Source organism: Podarcis muralis, chromosome 2, assembly GCF_964188315.1.
Source record: "Podarcis muralis chromosome 2, rPodMur119.hap1.1, whole genome shotgun sequence".
Classification (NCBI taxonomy): domain Eukaryota; kingdom Metazoa; phylum Chordata; class Lepidosauria; order Squamata; family Lacertidae; genus Podarcis; species Podarcis muralis.
Genome location: NC_135656.1, coordinates 69,881,473 through 69,897,004, shown reverse-complemented (window position 1 = coordinate 69,897,004; position 15,532 = coordinate 69,881,473). Strand labels below are relative to the sequence as shown.

Sequence of the window (15,532 nt, the reverse complement as noted above, 5' to 3'; positions counted from 1 at the left end):
TAAATCTGCTGAGGAAGCTCCCTAAACACACACTGCATTGATCCTGTGCAGGTCACTCTATATTCAAGGAAGCTGTGCATTTTAATATAAGTATAGAAGCTGTTACAATATGATGGTTAAAGTGGGGTAGACTTTCAGTGGTGGTCTCATGAGAGCAGAGTAAAATGAAAGGAATTTGTGAGATATTTTCGTGCTCACAAAAGGGAAATCATGATATTGCACAAGTTTGTTTCTACCATGTTACACTTAAATTAGATCCCATGCATGATACAGTTATCTACAGATCATGAACAAGTTGCCATGAAGCACATTTAAAAAAAATTGTATTGCAAGAGTGGAAACAAGTATTTAAGGGGGAATGTTTTTTCCCTGGAATTAAGTACTTCTCTCATTTGTAAGCAATGACCTGAATCTGTAAATATTATTATTAGATAAGTTATGATCCATGGATATGCCAGACACCTGAAATGTAGACTGTGAGCTATTGAAGTAGCAAGAGCTTTGGAAATGGCTTGATGTTAAGTCCAAATTTTGCTTCCATGGGGATTCCTCTTAAACAAAAATAGTGCTTTTTTCTCAGAAACAAATGAAGTATCTGGAGCAACAGCAAGATGATGCGAAGAGTGCAAAAGAGGAGGCCCGAAGGCTGAGAAACAGACTGAAAACATTGGAGGGGTGAGAAAACAAGCTTTGGCTCTATACATACATCTTCTGGTTCTGTTAGCAGACTGCTCAGCAACCTCACATTTCTAGAAGACATCATTGGACCAGATGACCTTTGAGGCCTCTTCCAACTCTGAGTCTGTAACTTTGCAGTAGAAACACTTATTGTATTTACTCCTGTAATGCACACCTGTTTTGCCAAATATGTTGCAAAAATTAGGCTGTGCATTAGATTCGAGGGCGCATTACATTCGAGAAAATACAGTTCTTAGGATTTCAGGGCACACTAGCATGCAGTGTCTTAGGTCCCCCGTGACCCAGCCTTCCTCTTGAATTTAATCTTTCAGGGAAGGGCAAAAGATTTAAAGTGATTTGTCAGGGGATACTCTCCCTTCCTTTTTGGCTTAAGGTGGGGAGGGGAGTGAAGTAAGCAGCAGCAGTAAGGAGGATCTGGCAGCCTGCGTGTGTGTAGAGCCTTGGCCACTCTGTTTCCTGGCCTTCTGCTCCCTGAACCCAGTGGCAGTCCTTACTCACTGCACTACTTTGCTCTGTTCCTCCTTCTCAACTCCTTCATCTCTCCCTCTTACTCTTTCTCGCTCTCCAGCCCAGATCATGGCTGCTCTCCTTCTTCCTTCCTCTTTTTCTTTCCTTCTTCCTTCCTTCCTTCCTTCCTTCCTTCCTTCCTTCCTTCCTTCCTTCCGCCTGTATCCGCCTCTCCTTTCCATTCCGGATACCCTTGAGGGTCAAAGGTTCTGCTCTGCCTTGCACCAGCTAATCAGAGAGAAGGGAAGAGGGATCAGATGGAAGAAGGAATGTAATGTGCACCTTTCTTTGCCAAATTACATCACAAAGATTAGATTCAATGGCCCATTACATTCGAGTAAATACGGTAAGTGTTTCCAACATGAGCCTTGCCCCTTTATCATGTGCTTGTCTGATAATAATTGATGCTCAACTTTCTTACAAATGGTCATGTTTCTGAGTTTGTTTGCTAGATGAAATTTAATACTGGTAACTCCTGATTTTGTTATTTATAATATTTACATACCACCTAATATGTGAAATCACCAAGTGGTTTACATAAAATACAGTAAGATCATTTGGGGGTGGGTGGGAATGCAGCAGTATAATTCCCATTCAACTGAAGCACACTAGTGTTCATATGAATCCAGCTATGTTGGGGGGAAATCATTGCTAGTGTGAAATACAGGATGTGTCTCTTCCAGGATTAACTCTTTCTGTGTTTTTATAACATGGACAAGCTGCCACTGAACAAAAAGCAACAACCCACCTGTAATCTACCTTCCTTCGTACCAGGATTGAGACACTGCTGCAAAGTCAACGTCCCGAGGTAGAAAGGATGATCCGTGAAATGGGAACAGGTCAGGCCGCAGTGGAACAGCTTGCCATCTATTGTGTATCACTGAAAAAGTAGGTGTATTAAATGCAGTAGCTTATTGACTTGGATTGGGTTTGTGTGGTACCCCCTAAAGGAATCGGTGGAAAAGTTAATCACAATAGGTGCTCTGGCAGAACGCTAGTTGCCGTGCTAAGCCTTGGTGAATATAATTGAGGTGGCATAGATGGAAGATTTCAACACTGCAAGTATGCTATTGTTGCATTAGTGACACATCCATTGCTATGGAAACCACCTTCAGAGCTTTGCCAGAGTGCTCAGGAGGTGATTGTTTGATGAGAATGGAGGGGATGAATTATTGTCATGATTCTGAGTAAGGCAGCATGGCCCCTGAATATCTCCCTGGTGCTGAGCAGAGTGCTTTACACTGCTGTGACATTAAGTATGCTGTAGTCGCCAGTCCCTACTGTGTGCACTAGAGGCCTTTTTATTTATACCGTTTATAATTCACAGCTTGTGCAGGCAATGTCAGATAGCAAATGGGTAATCACAACTTTTAATAATGAGCTACCAGCATGAAGTGTACCTGCATTGTAATCAGTAACTTCAGCACTGTTTTATAATAGTATTAAATTGCTTTTAGAACCTTGAACTTAAAAATAAAAATCGAATTGCTGCATCTCATTTCATTAATGAGAATGTAAAATACTGCACACTCAAGATTGTTTAAACATCCTATGCATTTTGACATGGAATATTCTCTTCTGCCATTCTGCTGCTTGTCCCGGCCCAAACCAAGTAGTGCTGTTCCCCTGAAAGCATGTTTTCTCGCCTACGCTGTAGTGCATCAGTGTTTTAACACTGTTCAAGTCAGTGTTGGCTTGTTCTGTGCTGTCTTCTCCCTGGAAGTTCTTGTATATATAACAGAAACTTCTGCAGGCACTTAAGCTGTGAAACGAAAATCTTCAGTCTAAATTTGGTTACTGGCTTTATCTAAGAGCTGTTTGCTTGAAAGCATGTTCAACAGATGGACTAATTTGGGCCCTCTCCAGGGAATATGAAAATCTGAAGGAGTCTCAGAAAGCATCAAACGATACAAAAGAGAAGCTGAGAAAGGAGCTGTTTTCTGCTAATCACAAGGTAAAAGATGTGTTGATGCTCCTGCAGACACATTACAGAGGTATTTATGTGCAGCTCTTCATCAGTACCGCTACCGAAATAAAGCAAAATACGTTTTAATTAGGTATGTATTTGTTTAACACAATTCTTGTCCAAGCACTTACATTGACCATGTTGGCAGCTATCTTAAGCTGAGAAGTTCAGCTGTAGGTTCCCTAAGATTCCTCAATATGTCTGCATAACATTTATTAGTCTGCCTCAGTATTCTTTCTGCTTCTGCATAACAAGAATTGAAAAAAACTTCTAATAAAGCATTGTGTTATACATATATAACTGCACGAGGACAGTTTTAAAGTCAAAATGCACAACTGTCTCTTGCAAATCCCTCTGGATTAATATCAGGAAGGGTCTTAATTTGTACTGTAAACACAGGTGTAGGAAGGAAGGGTGGGAGAGGGTTTCTCTCTTGAGAATATACTGGGAATGGCAAGAGTTTATTGTACCTTTATTATAAATGCCTACTTACAAGCACGCTGAATTACTTTGAGCAAACTAGTACAGTGGTACCTCGGGTTAAGTATTTAATTCGTTCCGGAGGTCCGTTCTTAACCTGAAGCACCACTTTAGCTAATGAGGCCTCCTGCTGCTGCCGCGCCACCGGAGCACAATTTCTGCTCTCATCCTGAAGCAAAGTTCTTAACCCGAGGCACTATTTCTGGGTTAGCAGAGTCTGTAACCTGAAGCGTCTGTAACCTGAAGCGTATGTAACCCAAGGTACCACTGTACCGCTGCCCTCAGCAGCTTCTCATTGACACCTGAAGAGATGAGCCACATTGGAGCTCCCTCTGCAGGAGCCTTGAAAGAATAAGAATCTGTTTCCATTTAGGACATCTTTATATACAATACACTAAATTATTTTATCCTGAAGTCCAAGAACGTGCATTTGTAAAACATAAACCACTGTAGTTTTTTTGAGCACTTAGAAGCTTGATGTACTGCTGTATCCCATCATGTACTAGACTTCCAACATACAGTTTTAAATCTATAGTTACAGAAGACAGTTCTAGAGTTGGAGAAAACAACAGAAGAGGTGAAGAGCACCCAGGCTGATTTGAGAAATGCAGATAATGAGATAATGGTGAGAACCTTCTTTTAACCTGCTGATAATTATTGTGGCCTTACAGCCTTCGAAGTGTATAGTCCAAATGCTGTTCTAAATTCTACCCTGGTTAAAAATGGCTGGGAGGCATCCTCAACTTCAAGATGCCTGTGTCTTTGCAAGACGGGATGTAGAAATCTTGGCTTTTGGTAGGATTTCTGACATGTATTAATTGCTGCTCTTTCTTTCCACAGAGTTTGAAAAAGAAGATAAGAGTGATGCAAGATACCATTAAAGTGTCATCGTTAAGCAATGAAGCACTTGGCCGGCTTGTCTCTGAAAGGTTGGTTTAGAGAAATTCAGTGGATATTGATGTAGCAGAGTTACTGTACCAAAGATTTTGTCCAATATAAGCATTGCATACCTTCCTGAGCTGTCCAAAAGTACATCATAAGATGCCTTACATATAGTCAGGCTTATTTGTCCAACTAGCCCAGTACTGCCTACTGTGACTGAAAGTGGTTCTCTAGGGTCTTTCCCACCACCTGCTACCTGACCCTTTTCATTAGGGTTCAGTATTTTGTCCTTTACTACATCACCATCCATACCAGCTCAGTATAACACTAGTGCAAGTGTTTCTTCTGCCACTATTATTTCAAACTTTTCACAAGGGCCAACACTGATGCCGAAATCCAGCATCGCCTGAGCTCTGCGAGTGCAGCTTTCTCCCGATTGAAGAGTGCAGAGAGTGTGAGGACCGGGACATTTGCAGGGAAGCCAAAATGCTTGTTTACAAAGCTATTGTACTACCAACCTTACTATATGCTTGTGAAACATGGACCACTTATAAATGTCATCTCCAACTCCTCGAAAGATTTCATCAACGGTGTCTCCGAAAATTTTTACACATCACTTGGGAAGACAGGCGAACTAATATCAGTGTACTGGAAAAAGCAAAGATCACCAGTGTTGAAGCAATGATTCTTCAACATCAACTTTGTTGGACTGGTCATGTTGTGCGGATGCCTGATGATCGTCTTCCAAAGCAACTACTCTATTCCAGACTTAAAAATGGAAAGCGTAATGCTGGTGGTCAACAATAGAGGTTTAAAGACTGTCTCAATGCAAATCTTTAAAAATGTTGTATAAACACTGACAACTGAGAAACACTGGCCTGCGAGTGCTCCAGTTGGAGAACAGCCTTTACCAAGGGTGTCATGGGTTTTGAAGACACTCAAACTCAGGACGCAAGGGAGAAACGTGCTAAGAGGAAGGCATGCTTGGCAAATCCACACCGTGATCAACTCCCACCCAGAAACCAATGTCCCCACTATGGAAGGATGTGTGGAACCAGAATTGGCCTCCACAGTCACTTACGGACTCACTATTAAAACCGTGTTTATGGAAGACAATCTTACTCGGCTACAAGTGATCGCCAAAGAAGAAAGAAGAAGATTATATCAAACAGTAACCTAACCTTCCTATATAATTGCAGGGCTTCCTGTAACAGGCCAGTTTTACAGTACACTAACATGAATGGGATGTGAAGACCCCAGGCAGCCTGGCAGTCATTTTGGTAATTTTGAACACTTTGCACATGTTGCTAGAAAGCAGAAGGAAGTTCTCTTTCTGAATTTAGTTCTACTGTATCCGTATTATATACTGTCATTGCCTTCCGCCGTCAGGAATGAGTACCAATAGGAAGCTAGTATTTAGATGGTACAGCATGTGTGGGTTGGAAACTGAGACAGTTACCTGTCTGACAGTGTAATGTTGTGTTGTGATATTTGTACAATTTTGCCTTACAGCCCTGCTCCTCTAGAATTGTTAACCCCAAAGCTCCATCGACCAGCTCACAGTGATGAGATTGACCTGAACGATACTTTTGATGTACAGACACCAAAGAATGATACCTTTGATGTACAGACACCAAAGCATCCACCTCACAAGAGCATCTCTGCTCCTGCAAAAAAACTTAAACTGGATAAAAAGTTGTGAGTCACAGTTGCTTCCCTTTTTAATGGGTGTATGTGTGCTCTTGATATTCTGGTATTCTCACTTCTGCATGCACTGTAAGCAATTTTCCAGCCATCTTAATACTTTTAATTTGTATACTGCCTTTCTATATTACTATACAGAAGGCGGTTTACAAGCTGAAGAAATAGCAAATTATACAACAAAGATCACATTTTGTTCTCATCGCTTTTGATGGAAATATCTCATTTTAAAGCTTTTGTACACTGCAGAAGACTGTCACAACATATCTTACCTGTTGCGAGAGTAAAGTGAGACTTTGTCCCCAAAGTTGCCTATCTTGTTGTCCATTATCTTCCTCAAATATCTCATTAAAAAGTCTCAATAACTAGGTGCTGCTCTAACAGGGTAATTCCTAACCTGCATGCTTGCAATCTAAGACAGACAGAACCGTTTCAGGAAGAGGAAGGGGAGAGCACAAACCCAAGCTACATAATTGGTGTAATAAGGAAATTTTAGTTTGTAGATTTCTTAAATAAGCACCCCTCATTTGTGTTACTTCTAACAAGTGCTTTATCTCTGCTCCCGTTGAATCCTAGAGATAATGAAGAATGACTTTCCTACTTGTATAAAGACTTTGGGATAGGGGTGGGAACCTCAGGTGCAGGGGCCAAATGTGGCTCTCCAAGCCTCTCTGTCTGGCCCTCGGGACTCTCCTCAGCCACACAACCTCACCAGACCTGCTTCACATCCTCCTTGTGCAATTCTGCCTGGCTGGAATGTGCCCTTGAACTCTGATAATGCCTCTTGCTTTTGTCTGGATGGAAGATAAGAGAAGGATATATACAAACTAGTGTAGTGTACAAAGGTAATAATTACATTTGTTACTTTGCCCACTTTTGCCTCTGGCCCCACCCACCACTGGCATGGTGGCTCTTAGAAAGAATACGGCCGTCTGGCTGAAAAAGGTTCCCCATCCCTGGGTTAGGGCTTCAGCGAAATGATAACAATGGCAGCGAGGCAAAAGTAATGAAAGATCTACCACATTTGCCTGTTGATCAGACCAGAAGCTTTTATCTTAGTGGTCAGAACAGAGAGAAGGGAGGAGAAGAGAATATTATAGTTGTATTTTATTATTATTTTAATTGAGGCATAAGAAGCCTATACTTTTGTAGTATGTCTACTGCTAACAGCTGCTGGGAGTCATAGTCCATAGGGTACCAGGTTGGCAAAGCCTGTTTTAGGTGTTGGCTTCTGATCTGGGCCACATTGCGAAAATTCATGTATGAATTCAAACTGGTGCCTCCAACTCTAAAGGGATATATGAGGAATTTACTACTTTGTGGTGTGTAATCTAAATTGTGTGTGGGTTTGTTTGTTTTTTCCAGTGCACCTGTGACAAGTTTATCAAGAGTTCTGAAAGAAACAGTGGAGGTATTGTAACGGATAACCTGAGTAGCAACTATAACCTCTTCAATCCACTATCTTTAGAGCTATTTTGAAAGCCATCTTTTCTCCAGACAGCCAAATTCTGCATGGATTTTAAAGTAATACATTTTTCTGTGTTACATAAAATAGTAAATATTACAGTTAACCCTGAGAGGTGTGTGAGAGTCAGCTTCCCACTGCTATATATTCTGAATTATCTGGGGCAGGGTGTCTGTACTGTTGTCATCTGTTGATCTATCAGCTGGCACCAGAGCCCAGTGACTTTCGAACTTCCATTCCTCTCTAAGAATGTTTTAAAAATCTGCTTTTGCAGAAACGGCCATTTCCTTTTGCACAATACTATAGATGGATTACATGGATTCTAGCAGTGTTGCTTGTGTTTGGTTGCAAATATGAGTATTTTAGTTTAACTCTCCTACTTCTTCAAATACGGTTCAGAGCTGCTCAGCTGACACAGATGATGAGCATCTGGAAGATCTTCTACCTGCTTTCATTAGAAACTCTGTTATGTCCAAGAGGCCGCCTGCAAGCAACATGCTTGTACCACAGAGGAACACAGGAATAGTGAGTACAAGTGGGATGTGCATCAGAGTTTTGCAGTGTGGAGTGTTCCTGCTTAATCTGCCAACCAGCAGCCAGCAAAACCCTGTTCCTGGACATGCCTTCTCATGTCTTCGTCTACAAATCTTACAAAATCAATATGCTCTGTGCTTTTTATTGCTACTGGACCTGCTCAGACACCTGATCATGCAGCATATACTTAGCATATTCTGATCACCAAATCCTCTGGTGTGTTATGTGCCCTTTTACCCACTACAATCCTTTTTCTATTTCATAACAACTTCCTCCATGGGAGTCATATGCTTTAGCGTTTTTAACTACTGGATTCTCTTCCTTGTAGGTGAGAACTGGGTATGATGGCTTAGGAGGCAGAACCAAATTCATTCAGCCTGTATCCTTTCCTGAGATCTGTCCTGCAGAAGCTATGCTGATATCCAGCAGCACTGAATCTATGGTGATCAATGACACAAAAGACTAAGAAGAAACAGTGGCATTTACTAAGCCATTAAGCAATGTTCCAGTTGGAACAGTGACGTTCTGGCTTAAATTCAAAGTGAGGAGAAGCCGAAATAATGGAATATATTTGGGGAATATATACCTCTAGAATCAATCAGAATATACATTGTATGAGTTCTTGGCTAGTGTTCTACATTTACAGTCATACCTTGGTTTTCGAACAGCCTAGTTCTCGAACATTTTGGCTTCTGGACAATCGAAACCCAGAAGTGATTGTTCCGGTTTTCGAATGTTCTTTAGGAAGCCAAACGTCCGACAGGGCTTCTGCAGCTTCCAATTGGCTGCAGGAGCTTCCTGCAGCCAGTCAGAAGCCGTGCTTTGGAAGTCAAATGCTTTGGCAGTCAAACGGACCTCCGGAACAGATTCCATTCAACTTCCAAGGTACGACGGTACTGGGAAAAGAAGTGACCCCAGGAAACCTGGATCAGGATCTTGTTCAAATCCCACTTGAAAATCTATCAGGCTGAGTTTACTTCTGCTGTAGAGATCAAATTAGGTAAATATATGCACTTTCGTTCCCTGAAAACTGGAAAACCTATATAAGTTGGTTCTTTTTTCCAGTTTTTGCAGGTGGTAAAGTATTTCAAGACACATTTTGCAGCAAATGCTACATTTTTCAGAGGATACCATGAGTGTTTCTAGATACCATTGGTGTTTCTAGCATATCTGTGTTCACATTCAACTTAACGTTCCTTTCCCTCCCCTTGTGCAGAGTTAAAAGGTCAGTAATCCAATATTTGTCATCAAGAGCCTGTTTCTTTGTAATGAGCTGTTGATAGTTATTGTTTTGAAGCTTATGTAGCAGTAAAACTACTAGGAGAGGGATCTGTCTGCTACCATCTCTTGGTCAGCCTTTGACTGGGCGATGGGAATAAAAAACGTTTGACTCCATGATCAGCTAAAACCTTTCTTCTCTCACTTGGGAGGTTGGGGAAAAAGAACCCTGAAGGAGGGACTCAGGGGGAGAGAAAATAATTTAGCCCCCAGATATAATGATTTATACATGTCAGATATGTACGGGAATGTAAAACCTTTCTTTTAAATATTTGGCCACTATTTTCCTTGACGTGTCTCATTTCAGAGTATATCAACAGAGATTCGCCCCCTGGCTTTGAGGTGCAAGAAAAGAAGTGTTTCTAAGCAACCAACAGCAGCCGCTTCTGGCATCAGTCAGACTAAACTAGACAACTTCCTTAAGTAACTATGGATTTCTCTAGCTTAGACATAGACAATCAGAGGCCAGGAATTATCTTCTACAGCCGACAGAACAGCACGGACCTCAGTGAGCCAGGACAACTCCACAGTGGCACAGCAGCTGCACTCCCCCTGGCTTTGTGTTCATCTGACTCTCACCCCCCACCCCCGCAGATTGAACATGGAGGAATGGCTTTGCTGTGCTACCAGACTTTAGGGGAGAAAAGGACTGAGTAGTTTCTGTTCCAGAATGCCTTCTCTCTCTGCTGTCTTGGAGTACTGTATTTTAATCCTGGTAAGCCATGGAAGCCTTGGCTCCTGTAACTTTGACAGTGGGGGATACTACATCTGAAGAGAATATGGCTTGAGAAGTGACTCCTCAGTAAAATGCTGCTATGTTAGCATCTGTGACATGGAAACCTTCATATAAGAAGAGAATTATTATTTGCAACTGTCAAGTTGCATTGGTGTCTTGAGTGATTGGATGGCATACACAAGAAAAGAATTTATGTAATTGATCTTCTAACATCAGGGAGCAAGGTCATGTCTTTGCCAGATATGTCTGCTAGATCTGTTTGCTCTTGATCCTCATCTTTGGTGGCAGTACTTAATGCTCAGTTAATGCTGAATTTCTCCATTCTTCTCACTGATTTGGGATATTCGCCCCCCCCTTTTTTTTTTAGGATGATACTTTTTTGGGAACTGTTTACATGTTTTTTGTCTCAAGGAATGTCCTGCTTCTGAAGGTGAACAGATTCTGTTGTTTTTATGTAATCATGCAAAATTGATAGCCTGTCCCTAAGCCTGCAGATATTCATGTTTCTTACTTGAACACCCAGTTCTTCAATCTCTTATATGCCTAAAGTGTTCAAACTAACTTCAAGCATTCTGCAGCTTCGCAAAAGCAAATGTTGTCTCACATATCTGGCATTCAGTTGTCACCTTTTTCTCCTTGAGTTAACAGTGTACTGTGTTTGAGAGATGAATATTTTTGGAGGGAACTTGCAATATTTAGATCTGTATTTTACTTTGGTTTTTGTCCTAGACATTTCTGCCCACCCCCAAACTGTTGGTGCCATTTGTCTCCGAATTTTTTGTTTCCTGCCTTCAAGGAGGGTTTCATAGAGCATATGGATATTGTTCTTCCAGAGTTAGACTTCTCATTTCCTGATGGAATAGCAAAATTCAACTATCGTTTGTAGTTACTGCTGAGTTTAGGCTTAAAGTGGGTTTGCCCCCAAAGTTTTAAGGATTCAATCCATAAAATGGGGATTAAAAATATTGCTTATCTGAAGCAAATGTCCACTTGTTTCCTTAAAGAGATTCAGGCAGAAGGGACCTTCTGAGTTGGCGTTACCCTGGTGTTTTGAGTTGCAGGGAAATCTGGTAAAAAGCTTTTGCTGAATATCTCCACTTTAACTCCAAAGTTAAGTTGCAAGTTTACCCAAGACATAAATCAATCAATGAATGAACTTGTACTTAAAATTCATAATTGTATTTATTTTGAATAAATGTTGTATGTGCCCCATCTGTTAAAATGTTACACAGTATTAAGAATGATCACTCTGTTGCTGCAGTAAGAGGCTATAATGGCACAAGTTGCTAACTGTACATCTGGGAGGGAGGGTCACAGCCCCTCCAGGCGAGGATTCTAGATATGATAAAACCAGAACGTTTGGGCATAACATAAGGACAGCCTTGCTGAATCAGAACAAAAGCCTACCTAGTCTAGTGTTCTGCCCCACGTAAATCCTTCAAACAGGACATGAGGGCAAGCAACCTTTCCAGCTGTTCTTCCTCAGTGACTTATACTGATGCTCCTTGTTGATCCTGGAGGTAGAATATAGCCATTATTACTGATACCCATACTGGAATTATCTGCATTCTTTTTCTACTGACGTCACTGCTTAGTTTCCCACCTCCAACTCAGGATAGCCATGTATCTGATGAAGTGGGCTGTAGTCCAACTAAACCTTAAGCTATGATAATGCTTTATTTTTAAAGTGTCACAATACTCCTTTTTTTCTTTTTCCTATGTCCCTTGGAAGCAATTCCTACTTATCACAGGCCCACAAGTGAATTGCTGTTTGTTACATTGATACTGTTTATTTTATCCTGCCCTCCCTTAAAGGAGTTCAGGGCAGCATACATAGAAATGGTGCTGTGTCACTCTCAACATCCCATCCTGATGTATGTTGGGTTGAGTTACAGTGATTGGCTCAAGGACATCAAGTGATCTTCATGGCTGAACAGGGATTTTAAGCTGCTACTTCCCAGTTTTAAGTAAGCAGTGGAAATATCTATGCACCATGAAGCAGAAAGACAATTGATAAATAGACCTCAAGGACAGTGTGAGTATCTTGCAGAATGTCTTAAATTTTAGTTGATCCCATGTATTTTCCCTAAAGGGGAAGGGTGATCAGTAAAGCAGAAATCTGTGGCTTCAGACATTGTTGGTCTGATCTTAAGAATTCTGAGTTTCCATACCTGACCCACAAATTCTAAGTTTTCCTCCAGGTTGTCAATATTTTGTTGGAGCGATTCAATTATATAACAGCAAACTTTTTTAAAAAAAAATCAGGGGTCTTCCAGTAAGGAAAGTGACAGGAAAATGCACCAGAAAGTGAGGGATGATGACTGATGCATGAGAATCTGATTACATTGTGGATTATAAAGTAAGAGTCAATATTTATCATTTCCACACCTCCAAAAGCTTCCTGAAACATTCATGTTCTAGTTCTGTTTGCTTTGTTCAGAACTGTTTAAGGAAATTTGTAGCCACTTCCTCTTACTAATACAGTGGTATCTCGGGTTACATATGCTTCAGGTTACAGACTCCACTAACCCAGAAATAGTACCTCGGGTTAAGAACTTTGCTTCAGGATGAGAACAGAAATCGTGCTCCAGCAGCGCAGCGGCGGCAGGAGGCCCCATTAGCTAAAGTGGTGCTTCAGGTTAAGAACAGTTTCAGGTTAAGAATGGGCCTCCGAAACGAATTAAGTACTTAACCTGAGGTACCACTGTACAGGTCATGGGTGCTATAAAAAGATTGCTTTTATGAGAGGCCTTATCTCTGCCTTGTTGATAATGTAGATCTACCTCAATGAGGTCTCAGTCAGGCTTAAAACAATAGTTTTTGACAAAATCCATGTGCACATTGCTTCTATTCTGGACACTTCATCTTTTTCTTCAGCTACTGGGCAGTAAGGAGGTATTGTAGCATAAAGGTGAACTGAAATGAAACGATCATGAGTGAAATGGGATATTCAGAGAGATGGTGCTGTTTCTTAAGTCAACTACCAGAGGCATTTCCTACTGCAATTAAATTACTAAGACAAGGGCAGGCCCAGTTTTCACTTCCAGTAAGTTCTTACTATCTTTTTTCCAGACTTGCATGCTTTTCTCAGTATTGACTCATCTCTCCTAAGGGGAAACTGTCAACTCCCATTTGGCCTCGAAGCTTAAATTTGGCAATAACCAATTTTTACAGAGCTGAGAGAAATCATAGTTTGGGAGGAGGGAGCATTAACATTGTTTACTCAAGCATTTGCCTGTGGTATTTATTTACTGAATCTTTAAGGCTTTAGAGGTCAAGGAGGTGAATCTGCTCAATTCTCTGACTAAAACTGGATAAATTGCACAGGATGCACATCACCTTACTCTTAAATAGTTAAAAGTTAATATAGAGGGTTGTAAAAGGGCAGGCTGAAGCATTGCTTTACGTCACACTATCCTGAACTTGGTACTGCCAAATATTCAACATGACAGGCATCTGCAATAGAATTTCTGTTTCTAGGTATTATGCTTCATATATCCTATGAGGGAGCAAGGACAGCTGTCTCCTACCTCTTGGAACTACATTTCTGGCCTGGCTGAAAGAGGTATTATCAGAAAGTCAGAGGGACAAGTTCATAGTTTTCGGGTGACCTAATGCATCAGAGCAGTGCGAGGAACCTGACCGGTGCCCATGCTGATGGGATGGAGTCTAGCAACAGCTGGAGGCCATATGCTAAGCGAACCCACATCTAGAGAAATCTGTGCACCTTCGCCAGCCCATCTGCCCTGTGAAGAAGGAAAGCGAGGAAGGCAGGCAGAGACAACATCGGGGCCTGCTCCAGTTGCGTCGTCCCCCTCTTCTCCACCCTGGCCAAGAATGGATAAGACCTGTTGGAACAGGCCAAGGGTCCATCAATTTTAGCATCCAGTTTCTAAGATGAGTCAACCCAGATGTCTCCCAAGAAGTTCAAGAACAGGAAGACAAACCCTGATTCTTTACAAGAACCTCACTCACTTTCCATTTTGGGGCTAACAGAACACAGGCCACTGTTGTTAAATACATAAACTTTTCTAAAACAACAAATTCTGGACCAGGTTATTTATAACACTACATTATTCTGTATATAACTATATGATCAATTACATCATCTAGGTAAATTCTATTTGTGTGACCGCACTTTACAAAATGTCATAGGGCAGTGATCTGAAAACAGGTACTTTGCTTGAAAAGGGCAAATCTGATAATTTCCATTTTTGGGTAACAACATGGCCTGCTGTTGTTGCATACATAAAGAAACTTTTCTGCAACCTGGGGATTTCTGTCTGGGTTATTCCCAACAAAAAGGACTCTGGCTTTTGGGGTAAATCTAAGCATTTTTTTTAACTCATCATAAATCATTTCCCAATATTATTTTACCTTTTGACATGTCCACCACATATAAAAAAAAGGTTCCTCCCATTTCTTTACATTTCCAACACATCTTGTTCTGCTTTATGAATCTTAGCCAGCCTACTCAGAGTTAAATAATATCTATGAATCATTTTCAAATAGTTCTCTTTCAGAGAATAACACATTAAATTTCAAATCACTTTTCTAAAGTTTCTCCCAGAGGTTGCAATCTATATTGTGTCCTATTGCCCAGTGTGTCATTGGTGCTATAATTAGTTCATCTTTTGTTTCCCATTCTAATAAAAAATTATACATTTTAGACAGGAGTTTATCCTCCTTTTGTAAGTTCTTTTTCAAATTGTGAGCTTTGGTCCAAAACTCCCCCTTCTTTTGTCTACCTTAAACATATATTTGGTGTTATTGTAACCAATCCGTAACTTGGCCTCCTAAGTTCTCAATAGGTTTCAGTCCGCGTTCACCCCCTGTAAGGCACTCATTATCTGTCCTCTTAATTGTAATTGCTCCAATAACCATAAAAATGTTTTTCTTTCGAGAAGATTTTTATATTTTTCCCAGACTCTATACAAATTCTTCCCAAGAACGTGGTTCATAGAACTCATAAATTTTTGCTTTCCCATACTAAAGACATGCATGCCAGCTGAATTTTAAGTCATCCGTCACTTAAGCTTTTCAACTTGACCCCTTTTCAACTACCCCCTTCCTTTATTTCTGATGCAGGGCAGCAAGCATTTCTGGAGAAGACTCCCTTTTTGTTCTCCAGTCAATATACCAAATAGATATGAGCACGCCTGTTGGGAGCTCGCTTTGGTTGCCACAGGACGCCTCAATGTCCCGGTCGTCCCCAGGACCTCCTTCAGGGTGCTTGTTGCCTCTGTACTACTCCAAAAAAGCAGCAGCCGGGTCATTGCAATAG

The 15,532-nt window shown here is 41.0% G+C and overlaps 1 protein-coding gene across 7 annotated transcripts in view; it reads left to right on the top strand.

Annotated features, from left to right (window-relative positions):
- The window catches only part of TRAIP (TRAF interacting protein), a 28,879-nt gene extending 17,404 nt beyond the window's left edge, over window positions 1-11,475 (top strand). For 4 of the 7 annotated variants that reach the window (XM_028718616.2, XM_028718615.2, XM_028718621.2 and 1 more), the window contains 8 exons: window positions 581-675; window positions 1,981-2,094; window positions 3,073-3,160; window positions 4,188-4,277; window positions 4,493-4,581; window positions 6,047-6,232; window positions 7,601-7,646; window positions 8,100-8,555. In XM_028718616.2, coding sequence (XP_028574449.2) covers window positions 581-675; window positions 1,981-2,094; window positions 3,073-3,160; window positions 4,188-4,277; window positions 4,493-4,581; window positions 6,047-6,232; window positions 7,601-7,646; window positions 8,100-8,435 — 1,044 coding nt within the window. In that variant the 3' untranslated portion in view covers window positions 8,436-8,555. The other 3 variants (XM_028718618.2, XM_028718619.2, XM_028718620.2) reach the window with 3 other exon arrangements.
- Window positions 11,476-15,532: the final 4,057 nt, after the last annotated feature.